The following is a 23,105-nucleotide window of genomic DNA, read 5'->3' on the forward strand; positions in this document are numbered from 1 at the left end:
CACCATTTTCTTCCTTTCATTCTGATAAACCATCTCTCCTTTTTCATTGTATAGTTTATTAATCCTCTTTTTATCGTTATGTTTCTTTATCCTATATGCCAACCATCTACCTGGTTTATTGGCATTTTCAAAGAAATTTTGTTTGGTACGTTTTATTTGTTGCCCCAGTTCTTCCTTCTCAATAATATTTATCTTATGTTTAATTAGATCTATTTGTTGTTTCAGGTCACACCTTTGTGGTTCATTTTGTAAATTTTCCACGGCTCTTCTAAGTTCTTCTTCAAGATTTCTTTGTCGCTGTATTTTAGTTTTGTTTTCCCTAGCCATATAAGCAATTGCGACATCTCTCATGTAGGCTTTGGCTGTGTCCCATAAATTTTGAGAATTTGTGTCTTCCTTTTTATTCATCTGGAAGAATAGACCCATTTGCTCTTCTAATTTCAGTTTAAATTCTTTATGGTTTAAAATTGCTCTTTTTAGAGTCCACCTCCTCATTTTTTTTTGTCCTCTCCATTTGATTCTAATTGGATTGTGATCAGCGTCTAGGGCTTTTCTGACCACTGGCCACATATTTTGCAATTGCGTAATCCACTTCTTCAGGGAAGGGATGGTGGGTTCGATGACTGGCAATTCAGAAATTGGGTTGAAGCTCTGTCCTTAGCCACTGCAAATGGTGTTTAACCAGTACTGGAATGCACTGCATTGTTATAGGCTACTTCAGCGAAAGGTAGCAGGTCAGTCCAATTGTTCATAGTTTATAAAGCATCTGAAGTATTGCTCTAGTACTGAGTTTATTCATTCTGTCCCCCCATTTGTTTGTGGATGATGACTAGATGACAGGCCCTGATCTGTGCCCAGTAGGTCCAAAAAAGGTCTCCAGAACTTTAAGGTGAACTGGACCCCCCATCTGATATTATGTGTTGTGGGGCTCCAGGTAGCTGATAGATACAACCCAGGATTGTATTAGCTTTTTTGGCTGTTGCTGCACACTGCTGGCTCATATTCAAGTGATCATCCACTAGGACTCCAAGATCCCTCTCACAGTTACTGTTTTTGAGCCAAGTCTCGCCTAATCTGTACTTGTACCTTTGATTTTTCCTGCCTAAATGTACTTTGCTTTTCTTTACATTAAAGTTAATTTTGTTGGATAAGGCCCATTGTTCAAGTTTGTCAAGATCATTTTGGATCCTGAGCTTGTCTTCTGGTGTATTGACTAATCCTGCCAGTTTAGTGTTGTTCTGTTTTGTTCATTGTGAAGACATTGAAGCGAGGCAGGAGTAACACAGTCCTTCTTTATTAAACTCCAAAAGAACCAACACAAAATGGCGTGGATTCCTTTTATATCCCTTTGCAGGGGCAGTGTCAACCAATCAATGCAACAGATTCTCCCGCCTTGTGCATGCGCAATAGGCTGGAGACAGCCTGTCTGGTCCCGGGCATCCACATGGTCTACCCGGGCCTCTCTGCAGCTTCCTACACCTGCTGAGTCACTCAGCAGGCCCAGGATATAACACCCCTCCCCCCTTGGATGAAACATAAGCAGACACTTACTATTTTGGATTACTACAAATCTAATACCTTTTCTTTTCCTTATGCCCAACAAAAATAATACTTAATATTTTACTATAAATCTAACACTCTGCCCATTTGAGCGTATTCTGATTTCTAGGGAAATACTAGGCATTCCCATAACTTGACAGGAAAATCATATAGTCCTTTAAGTGTTTGGGTGGACCCCGGGCCCACTCTGATCTTCTTAGAACAGGTGTGCTTGCCTGGTCCTGCCTGCCAGGCTCAGCAGACCAGGACTTTGATGCCCCCTATATTCAGGCACCCTGCATCATGCTGACTGGCCGGATCCTCTAAACCCAGACCAGAGTTCCTTGGTGGGGTGGAATTCCCCAAGTCCACAGTGGACCCCTCTTGGGGGCACTGTCCCGTGAGCCCAAGACCAGCAGATGGAATGGCCTGAACAGCCAGTTGCGAGCAATGTCCCATGGACCCAGTGCTGGTGCCAGAGTCAGGAGCCGCCTCATTGGCACAACCCCCTACTGGTGCATGTGAAGTTCTGCTTTCGCAGAGAGACTGCGGTCCACGATCGTAATTGATTGCTCAGTTTTAATGGGGCTGCTTCTGGTTGGGTTAGATTGGGCAGTAGGGGTTTGTTAGATGTATGCTACTTCTTTCTTCGAAAATTGTGTTTCCTTCTATGTGTGACATATCTCCATTTGTCTTCCTCCAAGGGTTTATCAATAGGGGCAAATCCTCTGGGAGTTATTTGTTCATTATTTGGTTTGGTTGTATACCTTTCTTGTGCAGGTTGGAGTTTGGCTAGAGTTGCCTCTAGATCCCTTACTTTTTCCTCTAGTAGTTCACATAGTTTACATTTAATGTGTGTATAATTTGGGTGTTCTTTGGGCATAAGCACATACATGGAACATGTATTGCATACCACAATGGTATCAGTCACCTGTTCCATGAGTTTGTTGTTTGAAAATTCCTCTTTTTTGGTTGGTGGATATGATTTGCTGTTGTTTATTTAACTTTCTTACTATTATGTTAGTTTTATTTATCCTTTTCTTCCCTCTATTTTTTAAAAAGTTTTTGAGTTCCAATTCCTCCCTACCTTATTATTTAAGATTTGCCTTGTTAAGATTTGCCTCTTTATTAATCCTATTCTTCCTTGATTTCTAATGTTCCACTCTTGTCCTTATTATTTGCCTATTTATTTAGCCTTTTTTCTGTCCTGTATTTATTTTTATTCTCTACTGGGGTCTTCCCTCCCTTCCTATTGGGACCTCAAACTTAATTGTTGCCTTCAGTTCCATTGTTCGCTGCTCTGGCCTCTTGTCTCTGCTCTGGCCAGGCCTGCCATTTAGCTTTCCAGTCAGCTCAGCTCCGCTGTCTGGTCTGCTCCACTCAGCTGGCCACTCAGCTTTAGAGATCAGATTATCTGCTTCTGCTGCTGCTGCTGCATTTTTCCCCTTCACTGATTTTGCTGCTGCATTTCTCCCCTCCACAGATTTTTGCCACCACCAATTTCTCACAGCCACCAATTCCCTTTGTTATTGCTCCAGGCCCATTGTCCTCTGTCAGACGGATTGCCAGGCTAGTAGGAGGTGGGCCAGGGCTGCTGATCTCTCTGGGGAGGGAATGTTGATCAGGTCCTGCACCTGGGGCAGGTATGGGGTGGGCAGTGGGGCTGGAAGGATGCAGGAAGAGGGCTGTGGTAGTCAAGCTGCTTTTAATTTGCTGGGCCCTGGGTCGGGCTGCCTGGCTGCCCCCTCGAGCCAGGCTGCCTAGATTGGACTATGGGTCTAAGCAATTACTGAATATATGTGACCCACCAGTTCGCTGCCTCCAACAGTCTCCCTTCTTGTCTGCTATTCAACCACCAGTTCATTGCTCTCAGTTGCCTCTTTTTCTGAGTTGGGTTCCTGAGCTGGATCTGTCATTCTCTCTGCCAGATGCCTCCAACTCCATGTGCAGCCACTCATTCGCTGTGCTGCTGTTTTGCTGATGTTTTCCTCTTTACTCCAGTTTCTTCTTTTCCTTTATCCTTTCTATCTTCCTTATTTAACTTTCTGCTCCTTTTTCCTCCCCTTTCCCCCCTCTCTTTGCACCTTCCTATTTAGTTTAGTAACTTCTCTCCCCATGACCTCATACTTCTTCCTACGCTGCCGCCATCTTGAACTCTATTTTGATAAAGTTGATTGAAGAACAATAACAGAAGTTAAGAAAGTTACAGAAATATAATTATATTAATTGTTCCATGCAATCAGGATTATGGAATTATTGGGAAAATGTAATATGAACTTCAAACATTAAAACAGTTACATTTAATTTATATTTCTGACAGTTCGCTGGTCTAAGAATAGAATTTAAAAACAAATCTTCTCTGCCACTGCTAAATTTAATACTTAGTGCTGTTCATTCATTAATATATACAAATTGTGTGTTTTTCTGGACTGTAGCAACTTCTTATCTTGGTACAGCCAACTAAGAACTCACTTATAAAATCTTAGCACAAAGTGATTTAAGCAATTCTTAAGGATTTCACTTTAAAGTAATTGCAATAATCATTTTACTGCAAGAAGCAAATGCATTCAGGCTAATTTGCAGTCATGTGAATCCACCTAAGATTTATTTCAAGGCAAACAGTAATTCCTTGCTGAGAGTTCTGTCTGTCCCCAATGTTATACTTTTGAAAAATAACTTTTTCCAGAAGCATTAGAAAAAAATGTAAGTGTTTCTAGGAATCTGAAAAAAATGCTGATGGTCACTTAAAAGGTGACCCTCAAAGTAAGATATGATTGCCTCCTGGCTGGTACTGGCCTCCTGGGAGGTTACACGAGGCTGGCTCCAGGGAATCGTCAATGCTTCTTTGAGTGAGGGGTTCTTGCCGGCTGCCTTGAAAGAGGCTGTGGTGAGGCCCCTCCTCAAGAAGCCCTCCCTGGACCCGGCTACTTTGGCCAACTACCGGCCTGTCTCCAACCTTTGCTTTCTTGCGAAGGTTGTTGAGAGTGTGGTGGCACGACAGCTCCCTCAGCACCTGGAAGAAACTGTCTATCTAGACTCACGCCAGTCCGGCTTCCGGCCTGGGCACAGCACGAAAACGGCATTGGTCGCGTTGGTTGATGATCTCTGGAGGGCTCGGGATAGGGGCTGTTCCTCTATCCTGGTCCTGTTAGACCTCTCAGCGGCTTTTGATACCATCGACCATGGTATCTTGTTGCACCAGTTAGGGGGGTTGGGGTTGGGGGGCACCGTTTTATGGTGGTTCTCCTCCTACCTCTCGGACCGGACGCAATTTGTGTTGGCAGGGGGGCAGAGGTCGACCTCGAGGTGCCTCACTTGTGGGGTACCACAGGGGTCGGTCCTCTCGCCTCTCCTGTTCAACATTTATATGAAGCCACTGGGTGAGATCATCCGTGGTTTCGGGGTGGAGTTTCATCAGTACGCAGATGATACCCAGCTGTACATCTCCACCCCGGACCACCCCAACGATGCCGCGGAAGTGATGTCCCGGTGCCTGGAAGCCGTGCGAGTCTGGATGGGGAGGAACAGGCTTCGTCTCAACCCGTCCAAGACCGAGTGGCTGTGGTTTCCGGCGTCACGTCATAGCCAGTTGGTTCCATCTCTGGCTATCGGGGGTGAGTCATTAGTCCCCGTGGAGAGGGCCCGCAACCTGGGCGTCCTCCTGGATGCTCGGCTGTCTTTAGACGATCATGTGACAGCCGTGGCCAGGGGGGCTTTTCATCAGGCTCGCTTGATACGCCAGTTGCGCCCCTTTCTGGATCGGGACGCCCTACGCACAGTCACTCAAGCCCTCGTTGTTTCCCGCCTGGACTATTGCAATGCTCTCTACATGGGGCTCCCCTTGAGGTGCACCCGGAGGCTCCAGCTAGTTCAGAATGCGGCTGCGCGGGGGATTTTGGGGGCCTCTAGATGCTCCCATGTAACACCTCTNGTTAGTAACAACTTTTAAAGCGCTCCATGGCAATGGACCTAGGTATTTGCAAGACCGCCTCCTACCAAACACCTCCCTTCGACCAGTCCGCTCCCACAGAGAGGGCCTCCTTAGAGTGCCGTCGGCCAGACAATGCCGGCTGGCGACCCCCAGGGGGAGAGCCTTCTCTGTGGCAGCTCCTGCCCTCTGGAATGACCTAACCCCCGACCTACGTACAATTGCGGACCTGCGCCTTTTTCGCCAAGCCCTGAAGGCCCATCTATTCCGTGCGGCCGGCCTGGCGTAGTTTGATTATGTTTCAGTGGGGTTTTTTGTATGGGTGTGTTTTTAGAACAGGCCTGTTATTTAATTCAATTTTAGAACAGAAACTATTTATTTATTATCGTGGTTTTTATTATCGCCTGTTCACCGCCCTGAGTCCCGTAAGGGAGATAGGGCGGTATATAAATTTAAATAAATAAATAAATAAATAAATAAATAAATAAATTCTATATTGACCAAAATACAGACCTGATTAAAGAAATAAATAGAAATACAAAAAAACTGTTCTTGGATTAAAAGCTACATTGAAGCTTACCTACAGTATATACTCTATATAGAATAATAGAATCCATAGAATTTAGATTAGCATCAAGTAAATTAATCTTAATCATAATCAACTGCTTTGAGGCTCTCTCCCAATAGATCCAAGGCCCCCACTTGGCTAACCAAGCTAGACCCAGGATCATGTTCTCTACCATCTTTGGGGTGACCATAAAAAATAATCACAGCAGAAGCACATAAGGGGAGTGTGGTCTGACAGCCCTGCAGGCATTGGGAATGCTTTTGCTGGTGGTTTTCTCCCCAGCACGCATCTCTCTTGGCTTTTCTTCTGCCGTGGTCTGAGGCTCCCATGATCCTTGTACATCACCAGGTTTATCTCTATGGTGGTGAATAACTGGTACCAGTCACTAAGTTGATTTGGGATCCCTCGGACTAGGTACATATGGAAAAGGTTGTGGCTCAGCCCCTCTCAGAAGTAATGGGTCAAGAGTTGCTCTGGCCAGTGCGTCAGCCTCCCTGCAATCCTCCAGAAATCTCTAATGTATTTAGTCACTGGTCGACTCCCTTGCTTGACCTTCTGAACCTCTACCACCACTTGTTGGGCTTGCGTATGGTCTCCAAACCGGTCTTTGAGTCCACAGAGAAATGTATCGGAATCTGCCAGTTCAGGGGCACTTTTGTCATGGAGAATTGTCACCCATTCCACCACCTCCCCTTCAAGGTTGGCCACCATAACTTCCACCTGGCCCTTGTCATTAGGGTAGTTTTCTCCATGTCAGTAGCGCTGGGTCCAGACTTGATTGAGGAAGGATGCCAGCTTCTCGGGGGTTCCATCCAATGTAGCCCTTAGCAGTGGGTGTGGAGGTAGACCTGGCACTGACTCGTGTCTCAGCATCCAGCCTCCACCATATGGGTACATCCATGGGGGAACCCCATACCTGGGACCCAGGGATGGTCGCCAATCTGCCCTCCCAGGCTGGGGAGCAGACTGAAGACTCTCATCCCAGACTGGGGCCAGGCTGAGGATGTGGCCGTGGAAGTGGCCTAGAGGTTCTCCCGGTCACCACAGCTGCTGCTCCTGCTGCATGCTGAGGCGAGAGGACTGGTGCTGATGCCAGGAGCAGAGCAGAGCCCCTTTGAGGTTTTGGACCATGGGACTAGCTCTCCTCCATGAACCTTCAGGTTGCTAAAATTCTGTCTCAGTTGCTCCACCAGCTGGCTGCCACATCTTGGCAGGTAGCACTCCTTGGGTGCCATCCACTCCAAAGCCTCTTGTTCCCACCACTCCAGCTCTCTGCTCCACTGGGGTTGAGGGCAGTACGTCATGAATTCAGCTGCCACTGCTCTCCAGAACTCCTCTTGCCACTTCTCCAACTCAGACTGGTTGAATGTTGCCACCCCACTAGTCCATTCCAGGGCTGGGGTTGGCTCCTTGCGTTAACTTGCTTCTTAGGATGGGTCATGGCTGGTGGGATTATGAAGTGCTTTCAGCCCCAGCTGGAGTCCCGCTGATTGATCCAAACCTTCAGCTGGCTTCTTGGTTTCAGGCATCTTCTCCTGAGCACCACCCCTCTGGAGGCTCCCAGAAAGGCGTAGGGGCTCAGGAAATGTTTGATAGTTAGCTTAGTGTCATATTCCGGTTGAATAAGCCCAACAAAGCAAAACACTACAGACATGATGAACTCCAATGTTAACTTTATTATGCAATAAACATTCTGGCAAGTTTGAAAGGAAGTTAGCTCAGAAGCAATGGCGGGAAACAGATAATTAAGAGTAAAATTCTCCCTCCTCTCTCTGACAGTTCAGGTCACATTGCCCAATACATCTTCTAGTAATTGTTATGAGAAGAAACTTTAGTTCACCAAAACAATTGTTCAGCTCTCACGGTGATTAGAAGCACCTGCAGATTCAAACGGTTTTCCTCTCCCCCTCCCACACTGTTGGCAAGTTAGAAGCATGCAGTGGTCCTAAAGACCGTAGATTTTCAGCTTGACAGAAATATTTTAGGGAGTATTTAAAAAAGACAGGATAGAATATTTTCCCTAAAGGAGAAATGGAGAAAAAATCTTAACAAAGGCAGATACAGCCCCAGTCTCCCTTCCTCTGGCAGAAACCTGAGGAGGCCAATCTTTAAAAATGCAGATTTTTAAATCTATTCAGAAATATTGGGGCCACACTATTCATAAGCAAAATGCCTTCAACCGCAGCTCTCACAGAAGGCTGGAGCTGATAGGATTAGAAAAACAAAGACTCCTAAAATCTACATTCCCCACCCAGCTCCAAGGACAGGACAGGACTCCAAGCCATAATGGGAGTCAGGCAACAATAATTAGAATACCAAAAGGGCACACTCAAGCACAGGTCAAAGTACATTTCATAACAGACATCTCAAAATACAAAGCCCCAAAGAATGTATAAAAACCCACCTACTCTCAACTCCAGTTTGTCAGCTGTCCCAGGACTGCATGCTGTTGCTGGTTCTGCTCATCTATAAACAAGAACCTTCTTTCCTAAGCAGTCAGCCTCCATTTTTTAATTCCCGGATTGGAACCAGACCTGATTTTTCTTTCAATAGCCTCAAGCATCTTTTGGACTTTGTAAGTAATTTTATGGAAAGAAATGTAAATATGATTGTTTACCTAAAGAAAGATATCTCACACAAAGTTCAAGAATCTCTTTACTTCCTCTCTACTTCTATTTCTACTTGTGCATCTTCAGTAGCACAAGCTCCATCACAAAAAAAAAGACAAGGTGTGCAATTGGCTTATGGGACTGGTGTGAACAAACTATGGGTCAGTAGTTTAGCTGGTGCTTACAAGCTGAAGATACCACATTCAATCCCTGAATAAAAAATTGCCTGAAAACATGCTACCAATTAGAAGAAATCCAACTAGTAGATGGGGTAGGATTATAACTAGTTGCAAAGTGTGAGCTCCTAAGACTAATTTAGATGTGACCAGGGCTTTTTTGTCATAAAACGCCCAGAACAGAGTTCCGGCACCTTTTTGGGATGGAACCTTGTAGGGTAGGCAAGACGGGTTGTATGACGTGTGTGGGTTCCGGCACCTTTTTTTTTTTTTTTTACAAAAAAGCACTGGATGTGACAATAGCAATTACATGTGATAAAATCCAATTCTATCACCTTTATTTGAGTTTGTGTATATAAGAGAATGTGTTTGAGAGAATGAGGCTGATATAGCTGCACAGCTAAAGCCAAGAAAATCCTGCCTCTCATTTAGACCATATTAGACTAAATAAATGAAATTTTGCCACAGCTGACATTTCTATTTTATTTTAGGAAAAAAAATTGATCTTTTCTAAAGTAATCTGAATGTTCATATAATCCAGGAGTGGGGAACTATGGACCCTTTATGACCTGTCAAATTCAACTCCCAGAATTCCCTGAACCAGCATGGCTGGAACTGACATCCACAGGTCATTAAAGGGTGCCATATTTTCCACCCCTGAATAAATACTAACATAGCTTATCTCAGTTAGGTGAGAGTTCATGAGGAGTTCCACTAGCTGCTTTTCTTTCACCATTTTCAATCTATCCATTGACATCTTTGAGACATAGAACTAGGTTATAATAAATCCTGAGTTATGCAGATATAGATAAGCTGCTGTAAATACACTGTGTCATTGTTATGGATATAAAAAAGTATTATTTTCATTTGGAAGTACAGTAGATCATCCAGTTGCTACACTATCCTTGCCTCTGTTTCTTCTTCACATTTTTAAACCAACTGTCAACCGTCCAGCTAGCGAATTCAATATCAAAGAAACTCTATGGTCTTGTGTCATAGGATATAAACTTTATTGAATACACATCCGGCACTGAAGAAGCAAAATCAACTCTAATTTTCCCATGCGAAAATCTGGTTAGTTAACAATAGCTTTTCATAACCCCCACCCAGCAAGTGTTCACATTGCCCAATCAAATCTCTTCGGTTTGTTATGGGAATGATCCACTTCTCCATCAGAAACCTGCTTTGGTGACCTTGGGTCTCACTGTCTATGGACGCTTCTTGAAACTCCCATTTTTTCCCCAGGCTCTCCCTCCCCCTCGGTTTCTATGGCAAGTTGAGTAACCACAGAGGTTAGCAAGCATCTTAGCAATTCAACCTTGACACCAACAGGAAGAAGAAACAGGCAAAATAATGCTGCTCCTGAAAAAAGAAGACATGAGCTGATACAAAGAAAAAAAAAACTAGCTAAGAGTAACCAGGTTCAGCCACTGGTGGTGGAAGAGGAAAAGATCTCTAATTTAGGATTTCTGCTTTCCAGGAATATTGGAATCTTATTTTTTAATTAATTTTAAAGAACTGCATAAACAGATATCTGCATATACATCTGATAACTTTCGGTTTCTACCCATGTTCCCCCAATCCTCAAATTACAAGATTACTCTTATTGCAGAGGTTGCTGTTAAATATATACATATAAATAATAGCCATTGTTTTTCAATCAATCAGAATAGAGCAGGAAGGGACCTTTGAAGTCTTCTAGTCCAGCCCCCTGCTCGAGCAGGAGATACCATTTCAGACAAGTGACTGTCCAGTCTCTTCTTAAAAATCTCCAGTGATGGAGCACCCACGATTTCTGGAGGCAAGCTGTTCCACTGGTTAATTGTCCTCACTGTTAGGAAGTTTCTCCTTAATTCCAGTTTGCTTCTCTCCTGGATTAGTTTCCATCCATTGTTTCTTGTCCTGCCTTCTGGTGCTTTGGAAAATAAGTTGATGCCCTCCTTTTTGTGGCAACCTCTCAAATACTGGAATATTGCTATCATGTCCCCCCTAGTCCTTCTTTTCTCTAGAAAAAAAATGTTTTTACATATTCATGTTCTCTTTTTACTTTAGCAATGTGACAGAAGGACATTCTTTTTCTAATAAGAAGGACTTACATGTAGTCTCCAACTTACAACAGTTTGATTAGAGACCATTCAAAGTTACAACAGCACTGAAAAAAGTGACTTAAGACCGTTTTTCACACTTATGACCGTTGCAGCATCCCCATGGTCACATGAACAAAATTCAGACACTTGGCAACTGACTCATATTTATCACAGTTGCAGTGTCCCAGGGTCATGTGATTCCCTTTTGTGACCTTCTGACAAGCAAAGTTAATGGGGAAGCCAGATTCATTTAACAATCATGCTATTAACTTAAAAATTAGATAAGATAAGATAATATAACCTTTATTGTCATTTTTTTATTGTGGGCACAACAGCACACATCAAAAATGAAATTTAGTTGCCCGGTCTCAAACTGTAACACATACATGACACACACCTAAACATACTATATACAACATATGTATAGACCCACACCCCTACATATACATAACAAATAAATATTAAATACTGTCCATCTTGAATATATAACGGAAGGAGGAAGCTTGAGAGTTCACAAGGTTAATGCTGTATGGAATGAAACTATGGCTGAATCTGGATGTTCTGTTACGGATACCACAAAGCCTCCTCCCAGAAGGTAACAAGGAAAACAGGTCGTGAAGAGGATGTGTAGTGTCCCAGATAATCTTACGAGCCCTGCTCAAGCAACGCTTCTGTGGTATGTCCTGGATGGGAGGGAGGGAACTGCCAATGATCTTTTCGGCCATTCTCACCAAATGTGGCAAGAAAGGTCATTCTGGAGTAATCAAAGTGAGCAAAAACAAGCCACAGATAAGCCTTTTGAATGCTATTGGTTCCAATAGGATAGATTAACTTTCCATTGACATTCATTTTAAAAATATTGCTTTTAGAATATTGCTTTTCCTTATCAGAGAATGGCCATCTAGAACAGACATAAATCTGTCTGTAGTTTGAGAATGACCAAGATGTTTTCTTTTTCTGTCACAGCTGTTCTCTGTTATTAAGACATTGAAGGTCACCAAAAACAAATTATCTTTTCCTGGGCTTTGTCAGTTCCTGTACTGAAGCAACTACTATATTTTCATCCACCACTAGATATCAGCACTAGTTTGTTTTTCAGTTTTCAAAATAAACAATTGTTTTCTTCTATTTTCATGATTTTAAAGGGAAATCTTAACATATTCCACCAGTTTCAAACTTATCCAGATATAGGTCTTATGTTCATTTCATTTCAGTATATTTCTGTCCCCACTTAAAGGTTTAATTTTCCGCTTCCATCTGTAGGAGGTAGGACAAAGATCCCCCTCCTTCTCACTTTTGGAGGCTTTTTGCTTCTTGGGGTTTTTTCCCCCCAGGAAATCAATTATCAAGTAGAAGAGAGAAAACCACTGTTCTTATCCAGTTCCAAACACGTTGTTTACAGTCAGCTTAAAATAGTGCTTTTGGGCTTTGGCTGCTTGTAGCTTGGGCTAGACTCTGAAGTTAAGCTAGCCTTTTTCCTGCTAGTTTCTGGAAGGCTTTTCCCAGATCGATCGGATCAACCGCTGTCTCTCCACACTCAGCGGAACTTCCCTCCTTTTTTATTGCCTCTATGGGGTTGACTTCAGGCCCATTTAGGGTCCCCTACCAGGCAGAAATCATCTGTAGAGTGCGGAGCCCCACAATCCATCGGCTGCTGAGCTACTGCACAAAACTGGAAGCCACGATCCCAAATCCTTAATTTCTACCCACACCAACGTGAAACAGCACCAGTTCAGTGGAGCAACACAAAAATCACCCACCGTGCTCGTGAGTTCATCGAAGCCTGGCACTCCACAAGCAATTCCATCAACAGACACATTGACCTACAACTAGCCTAAAAACCCCTCAGAATCCAAATCAACCTTGTTTGAATTTGCAAATACGACTACCATGTTAAGTCAATGCCTTGTTGTTGAAGAACTTGCCTGTCTTTAAGTTTTCCGTCCTTGTCCAAAATGTCTTTATAAGTAAAAAGTTTATTATAATTAATTAAATTTGGGTAAGCAAACGCTTCCATTATTGAAAGCCACTCAGGTATTTTAGTATAAATTTTATGTTTAATTCTCTCCCACTCTATAAGCAGTACATTCCTTATAGCGTGGTTTTGAAAGTTTTTATGTACTTTGTTTTTCCCGTACCACAGAAAAGCATGCCAACCCGATTGTAGGTCATATCCCTCTAGATAAAGAAGTCTTTTATTTCTCAATGTAATCCATTCTTTGAGCCAAAGCAGGATAGCTGCTCGGTAATAAAGTCTCCAATCTGGAAGTCCAAAACCCTCACTATCTTTAGATTCTTGTAACATTTTAGTTTTAATTCGTGCTTTCTTCCCTTGCCATATACATCTCAATATTGTTGCATTATCAAAGAATTTCTTGCCCAGTTTTACAGGAGCTGTTTGAAATAGAAAGAGTAGTTTCAGTAAGATATTCATCTTCACTGTCGCTATTCTTCCTAACAATGACAATTGAAGATTTTTCCACTTTTCCAAGTCTACTTTTATTTGTTTCAATAGTCTTTCATAATTAACTTCTTTTAGTGTTGTATATTTTGATGTTAAATGGATGCTTAAGTATTTAACTTTTTTAGCTATTTGAAGATTTGTCTTTTTTACAAATTGGATTTTCTGTTTGTTAAGTTTTTTGTTAATACCTTAGTCTTTTCCCTATTTATTTTCAGGCAAGCCACTTCTCCAAATTTTTCTATTTTCTGTAGAAATTTAGTAGCTGTTTCTAATGGCTCCTCCAAAATAAAAACCAAATCATCTACAAATGCCTGTAATTTGTACTTCTGTTCTTTCATTTCCAGCCCTTTGATTTCTGTATCCTGCCTAATGTTTCTAGTGTAAGAATAAACAACAGAGGAGATAGTGGGCACCCCTGTCCTGTGCCTTTTTTAATGTCAAAACTTTCTGTATAGTCTCCATTTAACAATATCCTTGCTGTTTGTTTATTATAAATTGCTTGAATTGCATTTGTGAAGTTTTTGCCAAAGTCCATTTCCATCAGCTGTTGAAACATAAATTGCCAATTTAAGTTGTCAAACGCTTTTTGTGCATCAAGAAATATCAGTGCCATCTGTTTCCTTGGATGGTTTTCATAATATTCCAAAACATTTAAGATAATCCTTAAGTTATTCTTTATCTGTCTTTTAGGCAAAAAGCCATTTTGATCTGTATGGATAAATTCAATCAGGAATTTCTTCATTCTTTCTGCCATTATTGAAGCAAAGATTTTATAATCCACATTTAGTAACGATATTGGCCTATAGTTTTTTATTTGTGTGGGGTCAGTATCTTCTTTAGGTATCAAGGTAATGTTGGCTTCAGTCCACGAATTAGGTATTTTTGTCTCTGAGAAAGTTTCATTATACAGTTCCTTCAAAATTGGACTTATTGTATCTTGTAGCGCTACATAAAATTCTGCAGGAAGTCCATCAGGCCCCGGAGTCTTATCTTTCGTCTGCCTTTTTATTGTCTCTGTAATCTCCATCATTGTTAGTTTCTCGTTTAGTATATGTTGCATATTCTCTGGAACTTTTGGAAGGTCGGCTCCTTTTAAGTAGTCCTGTATTGCCTCTTTAAAAACCACCTCTGCCTTGTAAAGTATCTCGTAGCAAGCCTTGGTAATTTTTTTCATTATGTCACTGTGGAAATGTACCTTGCCTTTTGAATCTTGTAGCTTACTTATCATTCTTTTTTTCTCTTTCTTTCTTCAATCTATATGCCAGCCATCTTCCCGGTTTGTTGGCATTTTCAAAAAAGTTCTGTTTAGATCGTTTGATCTGTTGTGCAATTTTAATTACGACACAGCTACTAATATTTGGCTTTTAATTTGGTCTTAGAGGGGTTTTTATTTTGGTATTTATTAATTTTATTTTGGTATTTTATTGTTACTTGTTTTTAATATGCTGTGCACCGCCCTGAGTCCTTCGGGAGAAGGGCGGTATATAAATCAAATAAATAAATAAATAAATAAATAAATAAATTATATCCATCTCAGTTAAGTTTAATTTATGTTTTATTAATTCCATTTGTGTCTTCAAATCTTCTTTTGTGGATCAACTTGCAAATCAGATTCCAATTTACTAAGTTCTTCTTTCAACTGGAGCTGTAGTTGTTTCTTTTCTTTGTTCTTTTTAGAAACATACATTATGGCCAAACCTCTAAAGTATGCTTTAGCCATATCCCACACATTTTGGAGAGAGGTTTCTTTCTTATTTATTTTAAAGAAAAATTCCATTTCTTTTGTTGCTAATTGTAGGAATTCTTTTTCTTTCAATATAGATTTATTCAGCGACCATCTTAGTTTTTTCCTGGTTCCTTTCCAGGACATTTTAATTGGATTGTGGTCTGCCCAAATATTAGGTTCTATTTCAACCTCTTGTATTATAGACTTCAAATCATAAGATGTCCATATCATGTCTATTCTTGACCAGGATTTATGCCTATTTGAATAGAATGTATATTGTGGTCTTTCTGGGTTCATCTCTCTCCATATATCTTGTATAAGCAGTTCATCTTTCATTTTTAAAAAGGCCTTAGGTAGGGTATTTCCCCCTTTTTTCCCTTTTTTGTAGCTTTTATAGTCCCGTGTTGCATCAGCTATTAAAATCTCCGTTAAAATCTCCCAATATACAAAGGTTTTGGTGGTTTAAGTCCACTAGTTTATTATGTAGTTGCTGGTAAAACTGATCTTGCTTCTCGTTGGGTGCGTATATTGCAACCATCAATATTTATTTTTGATTTGACATAATTTCCACCATTAGTATTCTCCCCTCTTCATCAGCATAAACTTGTTTTGGATTCATCTTTTCTTTTATATAAAAAGCTATACCTCTTTTCTTTTGAAGTGCCAAGGAGAAGTAAAGTTTACCCATTTTCGGTTGTTCTAAAAGTCTAAAATGTTGTCTCTTAATATGTGTCTCTTGGAGGCAAATTATGTCCATTTTCAATTTTTGTAGCCTAGTAAAGGTTTTTCTCCTTTTTGAGGGAGAGTTCAGACCATTTATATTTATTGAAAGAATTCCAACCTCCTCCATGGTTTCAGTTATATCTAGACCTCAGTTTTCTAGGAGAGCTTATCTGCCCCTGGTCTTTCGGTCCTGCGTCTTCCTCTGATTGGGTCTTTTTGGGTTCTTCCTCCTTGGCTTGTTTAGACACTCCTGCAACAGTCATTTCCTCTTGTTTCTTGGATTCAGAGTCGCCTTTTTCCAGAAAAGCTCTATGGTTGTTAAAAAATTCCGCTGCTTTAAGTGGAGTATCCAATCTATATCTTTTCGAGTCCCAGAAGATTAATAATCCTTCTGGGACCAACCATCTGAAGTTCACTCCTTTATCAAACAGTTTCCTTGTTAGGAATTGGTATTCTCTTTAGGCTTCTCTTATTCTTCTAGGAATTTGCTTAAGAACTACTAGCTCTTTTTCTTTGTATTTCAGTGGATGATCTCTTATTGCTCTCAGAATCGCATCTCATGTAGATCTTTTGAGAAATCTTACATGGACTTCCCTGGGAACTCTGTTTCTTCTAGCATAGCTTAAGTTAACTCTAAAGACCTGGTCTATTTCTCGATTCATTTGGGTCTTTTCCATTCCAAGTAGCTCTGCAAGTAACTCACTCATCAAGTCTAACAAATTCTCATCCTTCTCTTCTATTACATTTTGAAAACTTAAAAAATATGATGCTCTTTCCATCTCCACCATGGCCAAATGTCTTCCAATTCCGCATTAGATTGCGCCAATCTCTGATTCTCATCTTGCAAGAATTCTAATTTCTGATCAACTTCTACTGACTTATCTTCTATTTTTTGAATTCTTTGTTGATTATCTGTAATCGCCTGTTGAAAGGTTTCCATTTTTTTATTCATTTTAATGAGATCATTTTTCAGGTCTTCATAATTTTTATCCATGTCCTTTTTCAGGTCTTCAATGTTTTTAGTCGAAAATACCGTCTGAGCTGCAATTGCTTGTAGTATCGCCTGGGTATCCTTTTGTTGAGATTCCACTTTTTCTTGTAAGAATGTAGTAATTGATTTTTGAGGAACTGGGCTTGCTGAGGTCGAAGCAGGGGCAGAGGCACCCTTTCTCCCCCCTTTAGCCAAATTTGAAGTACTCATCTTCCAATTGTTGTGTTATATCATAATCCACCAGGTGGCCTGATGGCCAATTATAATCCAAGACACTCTTATTTCTAGGAGAGGGAACCAGATGTGGTTCAAAAGGAAAAAAGTAATTCCAGTAGGGGGTAAAAGGGAACCCCAAAAACATCCCCCAAAAGGGGGCAAACCAGCAAGGGGAAAAACTGAGTTAGTAATTAAAAAAAAGCTAAGAAGAGGGAGAAGAGACTCCCACAAAAAAATATCCAAAAAACAAGGGAGAGTCCAAACAGAAAAAGGAGAAATAATAATAATAATTAAAAAAAAGAAAATAAGGAAAAAGTGAAAAAGTGGCGGTGAACAAAAAAAGAAAAGAAAAACAAACTGTAAAGGAGGATATCCAATTTATGGTCCAGAAAATTCTATTCAGGAACAGGGAAGAGAGCAAAAAAAAAACCAGAATTCCTTAATATTCAATTCTTCTTGGGGTAAATCTATATTGTACATCCAGAGCCAAGCAAAAGAGAACAAATCAAAGAGAGAGAAAAAGTCTCTTTAAGTAAGTCAAAGTCAGATAGGAATGTCTAGGCATTCAGCCAACTGTCTGGGCATTGAGCCAAGTTCCCAGACTGAATAAACAACAGCTGCTGAAGAACAAAGGGGGAGAAAAACTTTCAGTGTAGCCACAGGAGAAACAATGTATCTTTCCCAGGCGTTTAAACAGGAAGAAGAAAAAAAACTGTTAAAAGTGGAGAAAAAGTTTCTGAGGTTTTAGTGAGGGAATATAACTAAAATGGCTTTCCCCAGTAAAAATATTTTTTAAAAAAAAGAAAGTAAGCTTCCCAAGTTTCATTAATGCGTGAAAAAAAAACTTTAATGTAGTCCAAATTAGTTTTTTCCTTTGTAGTGCGGTGTAGCTTAAACCGCTGCTTGTGCAGGAGGGGGAAAAAGAAAAAACTCCTCCCTTCAGGCTTCAGGCTCTGGTTAAAGACAGGCTATTTCAGATAAAATCCACCTTCCAGATAAAAGAAGAACATATTCTCACCCGGCTCGGCTGCTTGCTATCAAACTCAGCTGTTTTTTTGTCTCCAATGATCAGGTGTTAACGGTGGATCGCATAAATGTGGTCCACCTTTCTTCCATTGATTCCAGAGGCTGCTTTGACTTCAGCGGGTCAGCTACCGCTGGCCAGCATTCCTCAAAGATTCACCCTTCAGTGGCCACCTCTCCAAGGTGGCGTTCGGCCTAAACAGACCCACCAGCAGAAGAATATCGGACCCAGGGAATGGAGAGTCGTTTCCCTGGGTCTAGGCTCAGCAGCGTCACCGGAATGAAAAAGATGTAAAATCAATGGGATTTTACAAAGAACAGATACAACTTGATAAAATACTTTTGAAAACAGATGAAAACTTGATTAAGAAACTTTATAAATTTCTTTTGAATTGGAAGATGGAAGAAGAACAAGTAAAAGAAACAATGATAGTATGGGCAAACTTTTTTGGATATTCTATAGATTTAGAAGATTGGCAAAAGCTTTGGGACAGAAATATTAAACTTACTAAAGCAGTTTCATACAAAGAAAATTTATATAAAATGTTTTATAGATGGCATATGACACCAGTTAGATTAGCGAAAATGTTTAAAAATGTATCGAATAATTGCTGGAAATGTAAACAAAAACCAGGCACTTACTATCATGTCTGGTGGGTATGCCCCTATGCAAAGAAATTTTGGTTTAAGATTCATATATGGCTGAAAAAGATGACCAAAATACAAATAGAATTTAAACCAGAACTGTTCTTGGTAGGAATATTTGGACTTAATTATGTAAAAGAAAATGAATATTTAATATTACATGTATTGACAGCCATGAGAATAGCATTTGCCCAATTTTGGAAAAATGAAAATTTACCATCTGACCAAATTATAATTACGAAAATATTAGAATGTGCAGAAATGGATAGACTAACGTTAGAGATTAAAGAGAAAGAAGACTCAGTTTATTTTAAAACATGAGAAAAATTTTATCAATGGTTAACAATACGATCTAGTGAGAAAGAAATGTGAAATTTAATAGGCTGAATGATATTTACTGATTAATTATTATTCTCATGATTATTGCTATTTTTAGTGATTATATTTGTTTAATATTAGATTAATTACTGTTATTTAATATCTGTACCCGGATGATGGTCAGCTTGCTAAAGCGTTGAATGATTGTTGGGGGCAACCCCATTACTGTACATATCCAAACCCTATCCCTCAACCCTACCCAATACCCATACCAAAACTATCCCTTTCTTACCCTTATAAAAATCTAATAAAATTTAATAAAAAAAGAATCCAAATCAACCACACAGCCAACCAGAGACAGCACTGACCCTCAACCAACCCATGCAAGCCCCCCCTCCCACCAGCCGTTCACTCCCAATGACCCTGACTGATGTAACCTCCCCATCACAACAGCCATCACAAGACTCACTAATGACTCATACCGGACCCTCACTTGACACACCTACAGCAGAAGCTCTTATAAACAGAAGAACACTGACATCCCCTAAACTCTGCTGAAGATGTTACCTAGCCTAGTAATGAAACATTCAGAAACCAACCCATAAGCTTGGAGAACGAACCTTCACCCTTATCCTACCTGAGATACAGATATTTGCCACTATTGCAAACATCTAAACTATTATATGCAGACAGAAAAACATGTGCCACTGACAAGAGTAGATGCTTTCCTTTCAATGGAGATTAATTATGGCAAAAGAAAGGATTAACTCTTCCTGTTCATATTTGCAGCTCAAGAGTTTCCTGCAATTTAGTTTTTGAAAAATCTGCCCATTAATTATTTTTAGGATCCTATCCTCATCTCTAGTTTGACTTCTGCAGAGTTTCCATAGGAGATTTAGTGTCTGTGTAAATGAATGGCCATCATTCATGTTCAACAAAAGAGATACTACAATTCAATATACTGTAGATTCAAAGTCTAGGGTGGAGAAATGCAGCAGAAGGTGCAATCCTGCTTTAATATTGTAAGGAACCATCTTGCCCCCCCAAAAAATTGTACTCATTTTATTTAAAAAAAGCACTATTCAATATGATTCTGTCCTAGTAAAAATCCTCTGATATGGTCAGTAACAGAACTCTTTCTCTTGTCTTTAGGTATAAAGCCATAGTGAGACCAATGGACATCCAAGCTTCACATGCCCTGCTGAAGATTTGTTTGAAAGCCACTACAATCTGGATTTTCTCCATGCTGCTTGCCATTCCAGAGGCTGTGTTTTCAGACTTGCGTCATTTCTATGACAAGGGCACTAATAAAACATTTATTAGTTGCACACCTTACCCACATACCAATGAACTGCATCCAAAAATTCAATCCATGGCTTCTTTTTTCATCTTTTATGTAATCCCGCTATCTGTTATTTCAGTATATTATTATTTCATCGCAAAAAAACTGATTCGGAGTGCTTACAGTCTACCAGTGGAAGGAACTATTCAGGTTAGAAAGCAGGTATGCCATGTTTGATTTATTACACACATACACACCATCAGAATTACACAACTCCAAACTGAGGATAGCTTAACACGAAAACTATGCTGTATCCAGATACTCAGAATAGTTTCTTCAGTTCTATTGAGTTTCTGAACTATTCCAGACAGCATAGACAACCATCAAACACATTGGGATGACATCATTTTGGTGAAGGCTATGTCCTGTCTTCAGGGCACAAGACTGGAACAAAGAATGGATATATAGTTTTACCATATTATGCTTCTTATCCTTGATTCTCACCCATTTGGGATGCTGTAGGTTAGGTCTTCATTACATGTCCAATGGACATGTATTTCTCATAGTGCTATCCTGGGTTTCTCCCCCCTCCCCCCGATACTAATATGGAAAATGAATGAAAATGCAGATACATTAATCACTGATCCTCTTCCTTCCTGCCAAATTATCTGATTCTCCCTTCATTTCTGAAAACAATTCTATATTTGTCAACTTGCACTTAGTGCGTTCTTCAAAGCTACAACTAATATTGTTGAGAAGAACAGGAAGAAGCTAAAGTACTCTGGGACTTCAGAATTCAAGCAGACAAGCACCTGCCACATAAAACCCCAGACGTAACAATTGTTGACAAGATAGACAAAAATGTCTGAATAGTGGACGTTGCAGTACCTAGCAGAATAGAAGTTGTCTCTTGTTTTGAAGAAATTTCCAGGTAGGGAGTGCAATTTCTATTTATGCTATTAGTCTCAGGCTAGAACGTAAAAAATAACCTCACAAATCACCCAGTTCTGTGCTACCATTTGTATGATATGCTGGGATTGGGGGCATCTTATAATAGTATTTTATTTGTATTTATTTTAGTTACTGTGTTCTTGCTTATTTCTGACTCCATTATTAATGTTTTTCTCTTATGCACACTAATGTAGATGAGAGATAGATAGATAGATAGATAGATAGATAGATAGATAGATAGATAGAGAGAGAGAGAGAGAGAGAGAGAGAGAGAGAGAGAGAGAGAGAGAGAGGCAGAGCAGACAGAGATAGGCATAGACACAGTGGTGGGATTCAGCCGGTTCGTACCACTTCGGCAGAACCAGTAGCTAATTGTTTGTTGCCCAGGCCCAGAATAGACTTCCAGAAGCGGCATCCACACAGAGAACCGGTTGTTCACATATTTGAATCCCACCACTGCATAGACATAGACAAATACAGATACAGATATATAGGTAGAGATGATAGAGATAGAGATAGATATGGAGATGATATTTCTCTTATTTAATATTTTATTTGTGTCTGAAACAGCCACTGATGTCACACTTACTCGTGTGCTTTCCTGGGTTCTGTCTGGATGGCCTGACAGAAGCCCTGGTACTGAGTTCCAAAGCTTCTGGCTCAAGAGGCATGAGTTATCCACCTTTAAGAGTTGCCTGCTTTGGGGCAGCAGGGTGGTTATTCCTACCTCATTGAGATCTAGAATCTTGATTTCCCTCCATGAGGGCCATCCTGGCATTGTCCGGATGAAGGCGCTCGTGTGCAGCCATTATACCACCGGTCCCGATCTGTTCCTATATCTCCGGGTACACGTACCCACAGTGAACACGGTCGCAAGTGCCGGCCTCTACGGAGTCCGGGGACATGTGTCCACCCTCCTTTGTGTAGACGGAACCAGGGCTCATGTACACCTGATACGACCCGGGAAAGTCCCCGTTAAGAAGAACCAGGAACACCTATCAGTAAGATTGTGGCTGGAAGTTGTTCCTGTCTCCTCCACTACTACTGCCAGGACCATCCAGGTGTTGCGCGGCATTTTTGCTGCTCACGGCCTGCCAGATGTTTTAGTTTCAGACAACGGCCCACAGTTCACGTCTGCGGAGTTCCAGGCTTTCCTACAGGCCAACATGATCCGGCATGCGACATTGCCCCCCTTCCACCCTTCCACCAACGGTATGGCTGAGAGGATGGTGTGCGTCACCAAGGACGCCTTCAAGAAACTGACTTACAGGGACTGGCATCACAGGTTGGCAGATTTTCTTCTTGCACACCGCACCACACCTTCTGTCTCCACTGGAAAAAGCCCTGCAGAACTCTGCTGGGGTCGCAGACTGATAACTAAACTTGACAGGTTGCATCCTGACAGGTTGGCACCTCTGGTTTCCCAGCCTAGGGCGCCACGGTGTTTGCAAGTGGGCGCTCCGGTTTGGACCCGGAACTACGGTCCCGGTCATCTGTGGATTCCTGCTGTGGTCTGCAAGGTCACTGGGCCATTGTCTTACGAGGTTTCCTTGAAAGACGGCCGCGTTCTTCGGCGGCATATTGACCAGCTGCGTACAAGACTGGACTCTTCCTCTTCTACTCCTGGGTTTTCTCTGGGGGGGGAGGGGGATCAACAGGAGCAAAGGGAAGGCTTGCCTCAGGGTTCCGCAAGTGTGCCCAACAGAGATTCATGGGAACAAGGAACATCGCACCAACCATTGCATACTCCAGCCAGGGAGTCACTCAGGGGGTATCCACACAGTTCACAAGACCAATACAGCACTCCAGACAGGGAGAATAACAGGGAGCATCCACATAACACAAACAATACAAAAGAA

General features: G+C 41.1%; 1 protein-coding gene across 1 annotated transcript in view; it reads left to right on the forward strand.

Moving 5' to 3' along the window:
* The window catches only part of LOC107289552, a 116,209-nt gene that overhangs the window by 80,764 nt on the left and 12,340 nt on the right, over positions 1-23,105 (forward strand). The window contains exon 4 of the mRNA XM_015818326.2: positions 20,166-20,517. Within this exon, the coding sequence (XP_015673812.2) occupies positions 20,166-20,517 (352 nt within the window). The remainder of the gene's footprint in view (positions 1-20,165; positions 20,518-23,105) is intronic.

The sequence above is a fragment of the Protobothrops mucrosquamatus genome, unplaced genomic scaffold (genome assembly GCF_001527695.2).
Source record: "Protobothrops mucrosquamatus isolate PMUCROS unplaced genomic scaffold, P.Mucros_1.0 scaffold718, whole genome shotgun sequence".
Classification (NCBI taxonomy): Eukaryota; Metazoa; Chordata; class Lepidosauria; order Squamata; family Viperidae; genus Protobothrops; species Protobothrops mucrosquamatus.